This window comes from Falco naumanni, chromosome 3 (assembly GCF_017639655.2).
Source record: "Falco naumanni isolate bFalNau1 chromosome 3, bFalNau1.pat, whole genome shotgun sequence".
Lineage (NCBI taxonomy): Eukaryota > Metazoa > Chordata > Aves > Falconiformes > Falconidae > Falco > Falco naumanni.
Window position 1 is genome coordinate 11,254,972 of NC_054056.1, and position 17,251 is coordinate 11,272,222.

Here is a 17,251-nt window from a genome sequence, read left to right on the forward strand (position 1 = left end):
GTGGATGTGGTCTGGAACAAGCTCTTCTCTTCCTTTTTTTATAGCCACTAAAATAAACCCCCACCGAGAAGGAATCCATCAGACTAAATCTTGCCCATCGCAAATACATTCTTCAGAGGCACTGCTGGTAGCACTTGAGATTATAAAAGAACACTGATTTGCACAGCATTGCTTGTTCATTCCTCATTTACTCTTGGGTTGCAGTCACCTTTGACTGAAACCTCGATTTCCTGAAAGCATTTGTTTGCTATGCTTGTGGGGAAGAATTCAAACAAAACGCCTGTGTTCGATGTATCGTGCTACGGGGAGTGGTTCTCATCAAGCTCTATTTCAGTAGAAAAGCCTTCTGTACCGCAAAACCAAGCTCAAAGCTAGGTGACAATGATAATTTTTTAGTGAGGTACCAACTTGGATAGGGAAGTGAGGTGCTGGTCTGAATCTGTGAATTCTAATTCCAACTCTTAACCAAGTTAGTGAGGGAAAGCATCACGCGTGCTGCCTCAGCCTGCTTGCCCGATCGGAGCGGCGAGGTGCCGTTCCCGTGAGATGCCAAGCTGCAGCTGACGTGGGGCTCTCCCAGGATGCAGTGCTGGTGGTGAAAGGCAGAGTTTGCTCAGCGTTCCTGTCGACGAACAGCTTTCATCTGTCTTCCTTTGTGTGCACCTCCGCAAAGCGCTTCTGGAGCTGCGGCTCACGTTCCCTAGGAAATAGACAGGCGCACAAGAACGCAACCTCAGGCCCCTTTTTGTTTCCCTTGTCTCTCACTGGCTTTTTTTGTTCATCTGCCATTTTACCAGGGCCCCTGTGGTGTTAATTGCTGGTCGCTAGTGTGGCCTTTGAGCAGATCTTCCCCCCGGGGCTTTCCCTGTGCTTATGTATTTGCTGTGACATTAAGCACTGCTTATTCCACATTAGGCTTAGTGCGCTCTCTGACAGGTTTTCTCTTGCAAGGTCTCCTGCTCCCAAATCTGGGATTTTTCTTTTCTGCTTTTTATTCAGACCTATGGATTAAAATGGAAAGTTTAGTGATACGCTGTCAGTATTTCCAGCTGGAAATGCATGTGGAAAACTAGCCCTTTCCCAAGGTAAAAGCACAGCTCATGCTTCAGTGGGTTTGGCCGCATCATTTTAGTAATATACTGTCTTACTGAAAGCTTATTAAATTGCCTTTTACTCCTCCTCTTCCATTTTCCATCGCTGCAGATTTTATCAGTTTGAAAGCACTCATCCAATTAGCCTCTCCTTCATTTACTGGGCTGTGCTTGATCCCTGTATTTCCCAGGTATGCTGTGCAATACCCTTGGAGGGAAGGGATGCTGTGGAAAGCGGGCATTTCTCTAGAAATGAACACGTTTTGCTTGGCTATGTCTTTCACTGGTGCTAAAGGAAACTGTTGAAGCAGATGTAAGGAGGAAGAAACTGTTTATTACCAGCCTGTTGATCTAGTTGACAATGCCAGGAAAAGCTGGGCAGAGCAATAGATGAGTTACTGATGTTTTTGCAGGTGGTGGCTTTACTGTTGTTTTTAATTCATCTCCGTACAGGGAGAACGAGGGAGTGAAAGATTTCTCCGTGTTGCCATCCACAGTCAAAGCAGCGTGAAGGAGAACTGAGGCTGGAGTGTCCGTTACACGCTGTAATGAGAGCTGGGCTTGTATACAAGCGTCCACAGAGATACAGTTAATATAACGCTCTCCTCTCTTGCAGGGGGAGCCGATGAGAATCATTTACCGCATGCGAGGGTTACTAGGAGATGCAACTGAGGAATTCATCGAGTCTCTCGACTCCACTACTGGTAATGCGTTTGTCTCCTGAAAGCTGGGATTAGATTTGAAATCTGAGGTTCACTGCAGAGAGCAATGACACGATTATCCTTACAGCAGTGAGCTTCAGGTTGATTGACGTTGCTTTTGCCACGTTTACCTGCTTCACCTAGAGTGGAGGAGGCTTTTAATGACCCTTTAAATCTATACTTTAAACGTGAACGCTTGCATAGCACAGGGACCATTCTGCCTGGACCTTCTTCATATTCCTGCTCATAATTCTTTTCAAATTTGATACAGTTGAAGTTACTTGAACTGCTGGTGAATGTGTCTTACTGTACTCTCCATTTTTGCTTCACTGTTTTATCCCATGGGCTGCAAAAGCTTGCCATATTGTGGCTGCTTCCTCTCTTCACGATCTCTGTCTGTCCTGCAGATGAAGAGGAGGATGAGGAAGAAGTTTATAAGATGGCAGGTGTCATGGCCCAGTGTGGAGGCTTGGAGTGCATGCTCAACAGACTGACTGGAATCAAGGACTTCAAACAAGGCCGGCACCTCTTAACTGTGAGTCTCAACTTCTGTTCTTTGGGGTCAGGAGTTATGTGATGGAAGATGCCACAAATGTTAGTGAAGTTTAGTTGCCTGCCTTGTGTTGCAGTTTAAGTGTTGGAGCAGAGTTTTCAATTCGCTAATTAGTGAAAACCTGAGAACTTCCTTCTTTCCCTCTCCCATTCCTCCTGGTTAACAATTCTTTACAAAGACTTCGAAGCGTGCAGAAGCTGAAGAGTTGGTAAGACTAAATCCTCTCTTGCTAGAGTGAATCTTTTCTGCCTTGGCCTTACGTGAAAGCCAAAGCTGTCCTAAGGTTAATATTGGTGTAACATTCTGGATTGTACTTTACCCCAGGAGCCTGGAAACTAGCTGTATTATCGGGTGCTTCTGGTTTCAGCAAAATCCTCCTACTCCATTTTGAAGGTAATGTACATTCTCCGTATTTTGTAGGTACTGTTAAAACTGTTCAGTTACTGCGTGAAGGTGAAAATAAATCGTCAGCAGCTGGTCAAGCCAGAGATGAACACTTTGAATGTCATGCTGGGAACTCTTAACTTGGTAAGGTGTTTTCCGTGGACTCCCATGAATTTAAGCTACCTCTTGACTGTCATGCTGCCTTACAACAGCTACAAGAGATCTGGAATATTGCTGGACTGGCACTGCAAATTGTCTTTTAGGCATTCCTTAACTGTTCTGAGTGGAAGCGTGTGGGTCAGTTAAACCAGTTACTGTTGGCCTTGCAATGACTGCTGCTGTCTTCTCCAGGCTCTGGTGGCTGAGCAGGAAAGTAAGGACAGCGGAGGAGCAGCCGTGGCGGAACAAGTGCTTAGTATCATGGAGATCATACTGGATGAATCCAATGCAGAACCTTTGAGTGAGGACAAGGTGAGTGCCTGGGACTCGGTGCGTGAATGGAAATGTTAACTGGGATTCAAGGCTTGCAAATACCTTGTTCCAGTGATGCTGAGCTTCAGAAGCTGTAGAGGAGTGCTGAATGGGAGTCTAACCCTTGTTACGCTTGCTGGCATGTCTTAGCAGGCCTTGGAGGTAGGGCAAGAGGAGTGCCCTGAACCAAAAGCACAGAAAGTCTTCTTTAGAATGATTCTTGCACGGTCGGGGGTGGGGGTTATTAGGCACTGCTTGGATCCCTTCCTTGCTGCTTTGGGCCACAGGCCAGTGAGAGACAAGAAGAGACAGCTCTGCCTTGTTTTTTTGAGTGTCTTCCTACGTGTTGAAAACATGATTGATTTTCCAACTTAATGAGGATAAAAACTATATGTCAGCTAGGCTGAGAATGAGAAGAGTTTCTTGCTCATCTGTTGGTGTATAGGAATCTGGCGTCCTTTGGGTTGGATTTATTAGACCATTTTGACTGGAAAGTGCTTCAACAGTAGGTGGAAGAAGTCAGGTGTCAGCTAGAGGGATTGATACAGCCATTCCACAAGATGTTTGGGAATGAGGCTGGATTTTGTGCTTCATCAGGCTATCTTTAGCAGGCTCTAGAGCTCTAATCCTTCGAGGCTGGAGTATTCTACCAACTACTAGAGTGAGGGATTTCTAGAAGGTTGTAGATTTTTTTTCCTGAACATGAATCGAGGTCTTCTTCCTTTGCAGGGTAACCTCCTCCTAACCGGTGACAAAGATCAGCTGGTAATGTTGCTTGATCAGATTAACAGCACTTTTGTCCGTTCCAATCTCAGCGTCTTGCAAGGCCTATTACGCATCATCCCTTACCTGTCCTTCGGGGAGATGGAGAAAATGCAGATTCTCGTTGATCGATTTAAGCCGTACTGTAACTTTGATAAGTATGTTGTCATATTTCAACTAAACGCACATGAAATTAGTTGTACGTACAAGTCTCTACCTTTATTTTTCTCATTGATGCTTACTTCAGTGAAATGCAAAGCTTCAGAGATCCCTGGTTGCATAAGCTTAATTTCCTGTTTCACTTCTGAGCCATTTTTTTAAAGAAATATATGAGCGTGTAGCTCAAGAAATAGATCTTCAGAGCATATTCTGAGGTGACGAGGGCCTGAGTAGCTTTTCTGAGTCTCTGAGCTGAAGCATGTGTGTGCATTCAGCAGTAATGTAATGAGAACTGCAGGCAGAGATTTCTGGAGAGCCTCCAAGTTACCATTTCTTCTCTTCGTTCAGGTATGATGAGGAGCACAGCGGAGATGATAAAGTTTTCCTGGACTGCTTCTGTAAAATAGCAGCGGGAATAAAGAACAACAGCAACGGCCATCAGCTGAAAGACCTCATCCTTCAGAAGGGAATTACGCAGAATGCCCTTGACTACATGAAAAAGCACATTCCCAGTGCAAAGAAGTAAGAATCACTACTTCATGTATGTGATAATCCTGAACATCCTTCTCTCGTTTTGTCACCATAACAATCTTCCCAGAAAACCGTTAACAAGTCCACACTCCGAAGCATTGTACAGCTTGGTACAGCTGTGATGCAGAGGGACTGGTGAGACAGTGCTACTATAGAGATGGGCTAAAAAGCCTGTAATTTTGCCGTTTGATAACCACCCAAGCAGATTTATTCGTATCACGATGCCTGTGTTTCCTGCCTGTTCCTTACCTATTGCACTGCAACAGAGCTTTTGCTGTTGATGGCCAGCTCATCAACATAAAACAAATCCCAAGGCTAAGAGCTGACACTATGGCTATTAGCGTGTGCAACATGGAAGTGGGAGTGTGAATGTCACTTTGTTAATTAACGGAGGAGGGACACAGGAGGAAGGGTGCTTGTCTTGCCTGCAGCCTGGGCTCTGCAAGCTGTGCTGCTGGCTGACCGCCAAGTGCCTTTTCAGAACGGGTGACTGCCCTTCAGCTGCTGCCTCTTGTTTTCTGTGCAGTTTGGATGCAGACATATGGAAGAAATTCTTATCTCGACCTGCGCTTCCTTTTATCCTGCGCCTGCTCCGTGGACTTGCCACACAGCACCCTGCTACACAGGTAAGGACTGTCCTGAAAGCCAGGCGGGACACGGCTGGCTTGTGACGCTGCTTTTTGTGCCTGTACCTAAGAAGCTGTTTCTATAGTAGTGGATTCTACACTGTTTTTTGTTGGACTGGGAGAGAGGCACCAGCTTCAGGTATCATCTGCTAGTCTGGAAAAGGCTGGAGGGCAGAGATTTTGACTTCAGTATCTTGTCATTCTATGTGGCGTGAGGTTCATGCACCAGTGTGAAGAGAAGGTAATTTAGGGCTGTAAACTATATAGTATTGATAGGCTTCTCGGGGCCTGATTATTGTTTTAAGGATGCTCTTTATCCAACATCCACCTACGACCTGTTATTAATGGCCAGTGTAGAGGCGAATTGCCCCAGTCTTGGATGCAGTTCTACGGTCCAGAGTTCCTAATGTAGGAGCATCAAAGGAGGAAATAAGACACTTGGCAAAAATTGTTGCAGATCAGTACTTCTGCTCAGCTGTCACGGGTGGGATTAGAGGGAACTGTTACTTACTGTCACGCATACCCTGCTTCTGAAGAAAGTGGTGTGTTTCAATCCCTGTTAGGTGCTAATAGGTACAGACTCAATTACCAACCTGCACAAACTGGAGCAGGTGTCTAGTGACGAAGGGATTGGGACATTAGCGGAGAATCTTCTGGAGGCACTAAGGGAACATCCAGAGGTGAATAAGAAGATCGACGCTGCCCGGAAGGAGACACGTGCAGAGAAGAAGCGTATGGCCATGGCAATGAGACAGAAGGCGTTGGGCACTCTGGGGATGACGGTAATGTCTGTTTGCACTGACGGCAGACTAGTGATCTAATGGTCGTCTATTTCTGTCTGGCTAAAACTGCCACACAAGGAATTGTGTACAGTGATTTATTGACAAATATTGCAGAGCTCAGGCCCACGGTTTGCCTGGTGCTGCTGGGAGAGTAAATACGGTTGCCAATAGCAGGCTGGGAAATGGGTTGGGCATTCCTGTTGCATTGGTGGGGATGCTGGTCTTCATCGTTGTCTTTTGTAACCTGCTTGAGCTGTTCTCTCTTGCAGACGAATGAGAAGGGTCAGGTTGTGACCAAGACTGCGCTGCTTAAACAAATGGAGGAACTTATAGAAGAACCAGGCCTGACTTGCTGCATCTGCCGGGAAGGATACAAGTTTCAGGTAGGTTGAGATCCGTTTGCAGAGCCCTCTCACCCGCTGAGGGGGGCTCGGCAGTACCCGGCTGCACACCGCTTGGTGCGATGGCTCTGGGAGATCGGGGAAATCTCAGGTTTGGTTCTTGAGATTCCAGAGGTGGTTGGGAAGTGGAAGCGTGTTTCCAGTGAAAGCTGGAAAAGGATTTGAACGGTGTAGGTTTGAGGTGAGGACTGGGAGAGATGAAACCCAGTGCAGTGTCAAAATAGTACGAAGCATGAACGGTTGCAGAAGTGAATGGTCTTTAACGCAGCCATTGTGTCGTTGCAGCCGACGAAAGTCCTAGGTATTTATACGTTCACCAAACGCGTTGCGCTAGAGGAGTTTGAGAACAAGCCCCGCAAACAGCAGGGATACAGCACAGTCTCTCACTTCAACATCGTCCACTACGATTGTCACCTTGCGGCTGTAAGGTAAGGTCTGGTCACAGGCTGGGTAGTGGTGGTCGGTGGCGTTTTCCAAGGCAGTTTGTGAACGTGGCACTTGGCCTTGTAGCTCAGGATGGGTTTGCTTACGAGTTGATCACTTTGCAGCCTGGAAACAGCCAGATCTGTTGTGTTCTGTTGTAACATGCAAATAGAGGTCAGGCCTGGACATGGAAAAGCAAAGTCCACCATTTAAAGAAGCTGTGGAATTGTCAATTTTCTGATGGCCTCTTAGACAAAAACTTGCAGGCTTCTAACTTGCCTGGGTGTGGCTTGCTTTCTCGACGCAGACTTGCTCGCGGACGTGAAGAATGGGAGAGCGCAGCCCTACAAAACGCCAACACAAAGTGTAACGGGCTCCTGCCGGTCTGGGGACCTCATGTGCCAGAGTCTGCTTTTGCTACTTGCTTAGCACGGTGAGTAGAAGTTGTTACTTCTCAAGCTGTTTTGCATCTGGGTAGGTGAGTCAGTACATTACTGCAGAGGCGTGCTAGTTTCAAACAGTGGAATCAAAGGTGATGGTAGCTAAATCTTAGAAACCTGAGCCATTTCACGTTTTACCATCAAGAGTACATCGCCTACAAAAGTGTAGGTGTCTGCTTCTTGGCTTGATGTAAATAAATAAATTCATTACCTCCTTCGCCCCCAGTTACTCCTGAAGATGCAGCTGTGTAGTAATAACGTTGATTTATTTGCAAGCCAGTGTCCCCCTGCTTTACTAAATTAAAGCTGGCTGACAGGAACGGATTCCCCTGTGTAATTTCCAAACCTCTGTTGGATGGTAGTGAGTTAGATAGAGTAGCCTGACCCCTTACCTAGAGCAGGTGGAGATGGCTCATCCTGTTACCAGTATTCTGGTCCACCTTGTGCTGTGTCTGTAGTCACGTTACAAACCGGGAGTGATAACATCTTCAATGCATTTTAGCCAGGGAGCTGTATTCCAAGCCCTTGACATGGGAAAATAGTATCGATGAGTGTTTATGTGTCTGCAGATGGAATTGGATTTGCCAGAGTAAGCCGAGAGCCTCCCCTTGGGGAGGTTAACCAAAGGCAGCAGTGACTGCAGTTTCGTATCCTGTTCATTCTTTAAAGCTTTTCTATGAAATGCTTGCTCAAATTCTGAGCTACGGTGTGGTGGAAGAAACTTTAAAAGTTTTTAAAGAGTTTTTAATAAATAATAAGTAACACTGCTGTTTTACAGACACAACACATACCTCCAGGAGTGCACCGGGCAGCGGGAACCCACCTACCAGCTCAATGTCCATGACATTAAACTGCTGTTTCTCCGTTTTGCGATGGAGCAATCATTCAGCATAGATACTGGAGGAGGAGGAAGGGAGAGCAACATACACCTCATTCCGTACATAATCCACACGGTGCTCTACGTCCTCAACACGTCAGTACCTTTCTCTTAGCCGTAACCTCTGCCTTCTGCCCTTAGTCTCAGAAAGGTCTGCAATGGTTGCAATCCGGGCTTTGTTACATCTGAGTGGCAAGAAAGATGGGAAATCACACCAAAGTTATAGGGGGAACTAAATTACACATCTTAAGCAGACTGTTAGAGGTTTACATGGTTTGGAGTGAAGCGTTGCTGCCTGAACATGCAGGATAACAGAGAAACTACTGAATAAAAGCAATTGAGAATTAGCTTCTCTTTCCATTCTGGATGTAATTATTACCTCTGGAGTGAGCAGCAGGGTTATTAGATTAAAGAAACACTGCCAGCTTAATTTTCTCTGGAGCAGACAGAAGAGAGACACTAGGATGAAGTAATTGTTGTTAGTTGAAAACTTAAACGCAGTGTCATTTTATCCGATATTAAAATAACACAATCGGTTTTGTTTCCAGTTTTGGAGTGCTGGAATTCTTCTTTATTGTCCAGGTCAATCAGATTTTCCTGACATTTTTAAGGGTTTTGTATTATTATTTTATTTTTTTTACCAATAAACAGCAGCATAGGAACACTTCTGCTGAAGTTTTTCAGTAAGATCTTATTTATTCAGAGCATAATAAGATAAGGGCATGCTTTGGCTTGACTCTATGTCTAAATATACAAATCTATAGGCACCTAAATGCTTTGGAATGCACGAGGTGATTCTGATAATGCAGTACCCCATGCGAAAATGTAATGCCCATATGCCTTTTATTCGTGTAGTGAGATACTAAAAAGTAATACTAATTAGATGAGGGTATAAATGTTAAAATATAAGCCTCTTCAACCAAGGTCACTCCAAATGGAGTGCAATGAAATCTCTCACTTTCCTGCCTGGAACTAATCAACGTTTTGGCTCTTAATACAATTTGGCTATTGTTTTTAATATCTATCTCCAGATCCCTGTGCTATTGTTTTCTGAGTCCCTTGGGAAACAAATAAATGAAACTATTCATCTCGTTAGTCTGCTTACTGGCACCAGAGAGCCCAGAACCCGCTGTGCGGCTGTTGTATAAAAATGCATTATGTAGTTTCCAGACACTATTTTTTTTTCTAAAGACATGTCGATATTAAATGGAGAAAATAGAGAGCTACTAGTTGACTACCAGCTGCATCATGTAACAAATGAAAAAGTCACACAACACTTGATGCCAGACACAGCTTTATCTGCTAGGATGCTGCTTTATACCTTCCTGATAGGGGGAGTATATCTAACTTGGAAATTGAGGGACCTGCCTGGCTGGCAGCTTCTTCCTGATGAAGTAGAGCAATAGACTGTGATAAAGCGTGATGCCTCTTCGCAAAGTCTGCTTTAACGGTCAGCTCTGGGCTGTCAGCAGTCCTGAAGAGACTGGAGCTGGGGGGAAAGGAAAAAAATTATATATATATATATATATATATATATAAGCTTACAGTAAATACACTGTTTCTGGTTTTGAAATTGGCCTGTATCTTCTCAGTGATTGCTTTTGCAGTAGATGAATAATATAAATTGATTCTAAGGTCTGGCTGTAGGAGCTGCAGTCATGTGCATGGTGTCAGATGGGAGATGGGACAAGCTGAACACGTGAACTGGCTGGCCTGACCCTCTTTTATATCTTTTTAAAAAAAAAAAAATAGCTCTACAGTAGTATTGTCTTCTACTGGGGCAATGCCAACTGCCTTGGAAACCTCTCTGGTACCATACGCAGCTCCAAGGAGGAGTGAGTTTGCTAGCCACGTGTGCTTCACTGGGAGCAAATACTCAACCAGTGGATGAATTTGGGGAAAAACCTGACCGTGCCAAGCTAGCACTGCTTCTCCCTGTGTAGGGGCTGCACGAATGCAGTACCTCAGAGCTGCTGGGAAGTGGGGACTTTTTCCAAGGGCCCGTAGCAAGAGGAAAAAGGGCAATGGCTTTAAGCTGAAAGAGGGGAGACTGAGGTTGGATCTCGGGAAGAAACTGCTCCCGGTGAGGGCGGCGAGGTGCCGGCACAGGCTGCCCAGAGCAGCTGTGGGTGCCCCAGCCCTGGCAGTGCCCAAGGCCAGGCTGGATGGGGCTGGGAGCAGCCGGGGCTGGGGGGAGGGGTCCCTGCCCACGGCAGGGGCTGCAGCCGGGTGCTCTGTGCGGTCCCTTCCCACCCAAACCGCTCTGCTCTGTGGTTTTATGAAGTAGCAAATTAACATGTGAGAGCTAGAGCAGCTGCTGAAGTTTTTCTTGTGTTTCAGAACTCGAGCAACTTCGAGGGAGGAGAAAAACCTCCAGAGCTTCATGGAGCACCCCAGAGAGAAGTGGGTGGAGAGTGCCTACGAGGTGGACGGGCCCCATTATTACACAGTGTTGGCACTGCACATCTCGCCCCCCGAGAAGTGGAAAGCCATGCGAGTGGAGATCCTCAAGAGGCTCCTCGTCACCTCCCATGCGCGAGTGGTGTCCCCAGGGGGAGCCAGCAGGTTAGCCACCACCCTGGGGCTCCAGCTGCCACCTTACTCATGTTACTGTCATGTAGCCAGAGGCACTGGGCAGCTTGTGGGGAGCTAACATATTTTAGAGTAGCAGATATTAACCCTTCTGAGTAGCTCCATACTCAGCGTTGCAGAGGTATGAGCAGGAGCATTCAATTCTGGATTTTTTTTGGAGTGGCTCAATCAGATGATGACCGGACATGATGCTTTTCCTAGGAGTATAGCTAAAAGTAGCAAAATGGTAAGATGTTTGTATCTCCCCCCCCATCTCAAGTGAAGCAGCGTGGTAACTTCTGTTGTGTGCTGTTCCAGAGCTGCAGCATGCTCTCTGCTTGCCTTACTAAAGAAGCTGTTTCTGTGCTCTTTTGATCAGTGCACCAGCTTCCTTAAATAGAAATATAGAAATAGAAATCAAATGCCATTGCTTTTAAAAAAGAAAAATATCAATAGCAGCTGTCAAGCACTTGAAGTACAAGAATAAGTGGCTGTGCCTGCCTGACAAAAGCACATATTTCCAGAGAAGGAAGAGGAATTCCAGTTTTTGAAAAGATGATTTTAAATAGCTGTCATAATGAGGAAGAAATTCATTATTATTCTAAGTCGCCTTAAAGGGCATTCTTACTCTGATGACATTAATTATGTGTTTGATAAAGTCATTACATTGTAGTAACACACAACACAGCATGCATCAATGCTATTAGAGCCATCAAAAGTGAAAGAGCCCTTAAAGGGGCTCCTGTATTGATTTCTGTGCTGGTTTCTGCTGTTCAAGCTCAGCCTGTTCGGTGTTCGTGTCTCCTGTTTCCACCACCCTGCCTGAGTTCTGGGAAAGGGGGTTTAACGGTTACGGGAGATATTGTCATGGAGGTCTGTTTTCTCAGGCACGAGGGTGTGCAGCTTTTCACGTGGTCTGCCAAAAAGACTGGGAAAGCAAAGCCCCTGTGTGGCTTTGCTGGGGATGTTTGGTGATTTTATTTTTTTTTTTTAAAGCCCTCAGTAGATGAACCTGTTTCTTTCCCAACTTATCTCTAAGCATGTCTGTAAGAAAAGCATATTGGAATAGACATAGCAAGGAACTTCCAGCTAGACCATTCAATCTCTGGAATTTCAGGGGAAAACACTCAAGAAATAGTTCTCAGGAATTGTGTCAAGGTTTATTCAAGGGCTTGCTTTAATCCCTGCAGACTAAGAGAGCACAAAACCTTCCCCTGGTAATACCTCTCAGAAATAGAAATACAGCAATTCTTATTTCCGAGGTCCGTGCTTGTTTATTCCCGAGGAAAACCAGGAATGAGGGCGATGGACAGTGAAATGCCCTGCAGATAAGTGCCAGCACCTTGAATTTGTCGGCTTAGGAAGCCAGTGTCTGTAACCTCAGAGTAATGTCACTGCATACAAAAGATTAAAATTAGCATTCCACATTAGGTGCAGTACAAGGGCGTTATGTGGGAGCACCACCATTCCAAGCACGTCGGGCTGGTGGGGACAGAAGGTTGGAGAGATGCAGGGACTCGCTGCTGCCTTTACCAGCGGAGATGGAGAGAAGTGGCTATGGGATCCAGCAGTGCATCTAAAAGCAGCTGAGGATCAACTCGTGATCCTGCAGAGGGCTTGTAAATCTTACGAATGAAGATGCAGGCAATAGTCTACATTCCCTCGTACTTAAGTGAAGGCAACAAATAGTGCCCGTGGTTAGGTGTTTTATCCAGCTGCTCGGCTGGATTAGTTGGTATAAGACAGATGTGAGGAGAATCTAGCCAAAAATATCTTCTGTCTCTGCCAGGAGCTACAGCTATCGCAGTTTGTCTGCAAGGCCAAAGTGAGAGGTGCTCAGCTCCTTCTGTGTTCTTGGAACACTTTCTGTTTAAAGCCAAAGATGAAATTACCAGAACTGATAGGAGTTCTGGGTTTGTTCTTATTTTTTATAAGCGTAATTTACAAATTCCAAGGAACTGAATGAAGTGACCAATTACCTGCTCGCTATTACTGAACCAAGAATTCTGGCTAGAAAAATCCTATAGACACTTTTCAGTGTAGCTTTCATCTGGAGTTTGGGAGGAAGATATCCTTTTGATTTTTTTTTTTTCCCTTTGCTCCTGACTGCGACCTTTATAAAATATTCATGAGAGAAGCAAGGCTCCCGAAGTGTTAATGTCTAACTTTGGGCTGGCAGTCCATGTATAGCCGATGAGCATGAACCAGCTTACATTAATGAAAACGCGGCAGCTATTATGTGAAGTAGCTGTTCCAGAAGGTAGCTACCAGACTTAACCCACAAGGGCCTTTTAGTTTTCAATTAAAGGAGCAGACTCCAATTAGATCAAAACCATTCACATAAAAAGAAGCTCTGTCTTGCAGTATTTGGGAGTCTAGAATTAGCCTCGCTCTAAGTTGCTGTTCTTCCCATGGAAATTTAGTCACCTTTACTAATTGGTTTTCCTTTAAATAATTAAGCTGAGCTGCCCAAGCAGGCTGCCACCTACCAAGCTGTCTGTTTTAAGGGCAGACACATAAATGTAACCTTTTAGAATTTGAGCAGCAAAATGTTCGTTTCCCAAAAAAAAAAACAACCCACCCCAACTTGTGGCAGATTTCAGCTGGGCCCACGGTCAGACGATACGTACACTTTTGTCTTGCTGATGTGTGTCAGTGGCAGCTGAGCTAGTTCTAGATGCATAAAAAAGGGTGCTTTTTTTTTTTTTTTTTTTTTTTCCCAAAGCTTTTAAGTGGCGAGCAGGAAGTGGCATGTGATGGAGGCAGATGCACCTCAGAAACGAATGCAAGAAAATTCCAAACCCATTAGAGTTGCTGGCAGGAGGTTCCGCCTTGCCAGAACCTGTTTGTGATTAATCCTGTAAACTTTGGGAGCTGTTAGCCCAGGACAGCTCTACACCTTTTACAGCATTCCTTCAGCCAGATGCTGAATTTCCAAAAGAAGTCCTTGCATGGCGATAGAATAACCAAGAAAATATTAAATCGAAATTCCTCCGTTTCTTCAAGGACAAGATATTTCCCTCAGAGTCTTTCAGGCGTGCATTTGTCAGAAGCAAAAATATGTTCTCAGTCATTGGTACGGGCTGTGTCTGAAACCTGGGTTTAGTTATTTCTTCAGGAATCTGCTGTACTCCAAGCAGCGAGCACACAAATGGGGCCGTGGGTTGTTTTTTCCAACTTTGCTGTTGACTTCCTATATAGTCTTAGCGGTACCCTTCCCTCTGTGGTCGTTTTCTTCCAGCAGAATAAGGTTTTGCTGGCAAACCTGCTTTGGTTACACGAGGCGCAGCTGGGGAAGTGCCTTCCTAGCCACAGGAATTGTTGCAGAGAAATCGCGGGTGCCCAATGTTTGTTTTGCATCCAAGAGCACACAGCAAAGCTTACTCCGAGCCATTCCCCGTGCGGATTATCGATAGGCTTTTGGGCCGTTTCAGCTTTCATGCTATTCATCAAATCGGTTACCGAAGCGTAGTAAAGTGATTAACTCAAAGATTGAATTCATTATCTTCCTAGACTGGCAGATAAGACAGTGAAGGAATATGCAACGTACCGCTCTGGTCTTCTCTTCTGGGCCCTAGTAGATCTCATTTACAACATGTTCAAGGTAAGAAAAAACATTGAAGTTCATCTATACCAGCTTTCTAACCGGAGCAACTGTATGCATTTGAAATAAAAGGCAGAGTCTGAAGCCCCTTTTTCCAAGATCCTTGTAAACATAAAACTTCACCTTGTCTGAACAGAAAGGCCGCAAGAGGCTGCCTGTGCTTATTATACCCCTTGCGATTTGGTATCTGAAGAATTGAGAGACTTTTCCAGCTTGCAGCACTCCTCCCGTATTATGTATTTGCTTATTTTTTCTGTTTGCTGTTCGCTAAAGCAAGGATGTTCAGAGCTGCACCAGGGAGACAGCTGGGTAAGGAAGGGGGTTGGGGCATCCACCAGAAAGAAACTTGAGGCTTCCAAAGTGGGTTAAATAATTAGGATGAGAAAATGCCCGCGACCTTGTTTGCGTTCTGTACAAAAAGATTATAAAGCCACATACGGGGTAACTTTTCCTGTGTGGCTTGTTTACGAGAGGGAGGGGATGCAAGTCCAAAAGCCATGGGAGAAGGCCTCAGGGTTTGCAGTTCTTCCTCCAAATAGTTATTTTTCGATTTGATTTGGTCCTGTTTTCCCCTCTTGTAGAAGGTGCCTACCAGTAACACAGAGGGAGGCTGGTCCTACTCTCTAGCTGAATTCATACGACACAATGACATGCCAATACACGAAGCTGCAGACAAGGCCCTGAAAACCTTCCAGGAGGAGTTCATGCCAGTTGAAACGTTTTCCGAGTTTTTGGATGTGGCTGGTAAGTGTGCACTTTCCCTTTTATAGGCTGTCTTATGCAACTCGTGACTGCCGCTTACTTGAGACAGCAGCATTCCTGACACTGCTGCAGCAGCTTGTTTGTACCAGGCAGTGAGAGGAGGAGACCTTGGCACTCCAGCTATTGCCTAAACTATTTCAAAAACAGTTGGGAGACACGCTTGAGCATCCCCAGACAGGAAAATTTCTCTCACCTGATCCTGCAGGTCCTCCCCCTGCTCTGCTAAACATACGTGCTTCCATCACAGCTTGAAGGTGATTTGGGGTATATGTGGTTTGAAGGCTGATAAACAGCTGTGATGGTGCGCTAGAGGCAGCACCTCAGTGCAGCGAGAGTTCCTGCCGTAGGGGTTTTGGTATCCCCAGGAGTCGGGAGATGCTGAAAATAAAGGTGCAAAGATGCTGCTGTTACTTCTGGCAGAAGTTAGTTGTGCCCCAGGCCAGGCTCTCGCTGTCCCAACGTATGGAGCTACCAGGATCCCTATAGGAGCTCTGTTGCACCAGAGCAAATGCCATATGTATTTCACGTACGCACTTTGGTCCCTTCTGCCTGTGCACCCAATAAGGGTTTATCTTTGTCTTGTCCATACTTAAAATAACATTGCAGCTGTCATTATTAACTTCCACATGCCCTAGCTCAAATCCCTGCTGTGGGCAGGAGAAATCGCTTTGTGGATCTAATTATTCTTTATTGTCTTCTTTTGTTTAAAGGACTCTTATCAGAAATCAATGATCCCGACAGCTTCCTCAAGGATCTGTTGAACTCCATCCCCTGAGCCGCCAGCACAGAGAAGCGTTGGGCAGAGACTACACTAGCTTGCCTTCCATCCCTTTGTGTTCCTCCTTGTGCAGTCTGTTCCTTCCCTGAGGAGTGCTGCAGTTTTTTGGTTTTGTTTTGTTTGGGCTTTTTTTTTTTTTTTTCATTTTCTACAATTTTTCTTCTTGGAGTGATTTGGAATTTAGATTTGTTTTATCTTGTATTTCAGTGCTTCTATCTGTAAAGCCTTGTGTATTCAAGGTGATTGAAAGAACTTGTACAGAGAGGAATCCAAACCAGTAAATCTTAATGCTTTAGTGTGCACCTCTTTGAAGTTAAATAAATCGAACAAATGGGTAAGATGGGTTTGACTAGTACTTTAACCATGAAGTAGCTTAAATGCCAAGTTCTTTCTCATCTTTTCTTTCAGAGCTCCTTCTCTCAGGGCTCAGAGCTGCTGCTCTTTCCAGCCCGTAGTCTGAACAAGGAGACACAGGAAACAAAAGGCTCGTAGCGAGCAAGGAAGCAGACTGACACTGTCTTTACTGACTGTACATGCAGAGCAGGTTTCCCTTTGTGGGACGTGAGCTTTAGAGACTCGTGGACTGCCAGGACAGCGTTTCCTTCCACCCCCCCCTTCACCTGGGTGAGGGCGGCTGTCCCCGCCGCAGTCCTCTCCCCTGGCACTTCGTGTTACCCCTCTGCAAGGCATGTTGCATATCACGGCGTCTTTCCGGACTTGACTCTCACCAAGGCTGTGTTCAAAGCAAGCGCGCGTGTTGTTGCCTCCGGTCACGTAGTACTGATGGCGACCTTGCCTCCTGGAGGGACGCTGCTCCCATCGAACTTACTTTCTCTCTCTGGTAAAATTTTCAGCTTCAGCAAACTGCATGGAAAATAGATGCTGCACACTTCTGGAGCCGGCCACTTGCTCTTTTGATAGCTTGCATTTTGGTGTGCATGCCCTGACCTGAAGCCAAGTACCTGCTTTGAATACAGCCTTGCCTTTTCTCACCCAGTTGTGCATGCTGGTAACTTACCTTTACCACCAGTTCTGCTGTCCTGTAACCCAGCTGACACGTGGTTAAGCTGGAATCTAATAAAGCTTTCCCTGTCTTTCTTGTCTCTGTTTGAACTTGAATTTCCGCAATCCTAACACAGTCCCATCCCATAAATAATAATTATTTTAGAGGCTGAATAACTCGGCAACCTATTTGATGCCTTTTGTTAGTGTTAAGCACACGTTATGATTTGGCAATTAGCAAATGGGTGAAGGCGCAGTGTTTTTCTTCTCACCTCCACAGGTGCTTATGTCATTCCTGGCAGTCAGATTTGCTTCTGGGGAGGAGTGCTGAAT

The 17,251-nt window shown here is 45.5% G+C and overlaps 1 protein-coding gene across 5 annotated transcripts in view; it reads left to right on the top strand.

Annotated features, from left to right (window-relative positions):
- Nucleotides 1–17,012, top strand: part of UBR4 (ubiquitin protein ligase E3 component n-recognin 4) — a 79,433-nt gene extending 62,421 nt beyond the window's left edge. For all 5 annotated transcript variants that reach the window (XM_040587198.1, XM_040587199.1, XM_040587200.1 and 2 more), the window contains 16 exons: nt 1,708–1,795; nt 2,200–2,327; nt 2,766–2,873; nt 3,081–3,200; nt 3,930–4,120; nt 4,470–4,643; nt 5,179–5,278; nt 5,842–6,060; nt 6,330–6,443; nt 6,747–6,889; nt 7,192–7,317; nt 8,103–8,297; nt 10,542–10,766; nt 14,286–14,376; nt 14,958–15,120; nt 15,849–17,012. In XM_040587198.1, the coding sequence (XP_040443132.1) occupies nt 1,708–1,795; nt 2,200–2,327; nt 2,766–2,873; nt 3,081–3,200; nt 3,930–4,120; nt 4,470–4,643; nt 5,179–5,278; nt 5,842–6,060; nt 6,330–6,443; nt 6,747–6,889; nt 7,192–7,317; nt 8,103–8,297; nt 10,542–10,766; nt 14,286–14,376; nt 14,958–15,120; nt 15,849–15,913 (2,250 nt within the window). In that variant the 3' untranslated portion in view covers nt 15,914–17,012. The remainder of the gene's footprint in view (nt 1–1,707; nt 1,796–2,199; nt 2,328–2,765; nt 2,874–3,080; nt 3,201–3,929; nt 4,121–4,469; nt 4,644–5,178; nt 5,279–5,841; nt 6,061–6,329; nt 6,444–6,746; nt 6,890–7,191; nt 7,318–8,102; nt 8,298–10,541; nt 10,767–14,285; nt 14,377–14,957; nt 15,121–15,848) is intronic.
- Nucleotides 17,013–17,251: the final 239 nt, after the last annotated feature.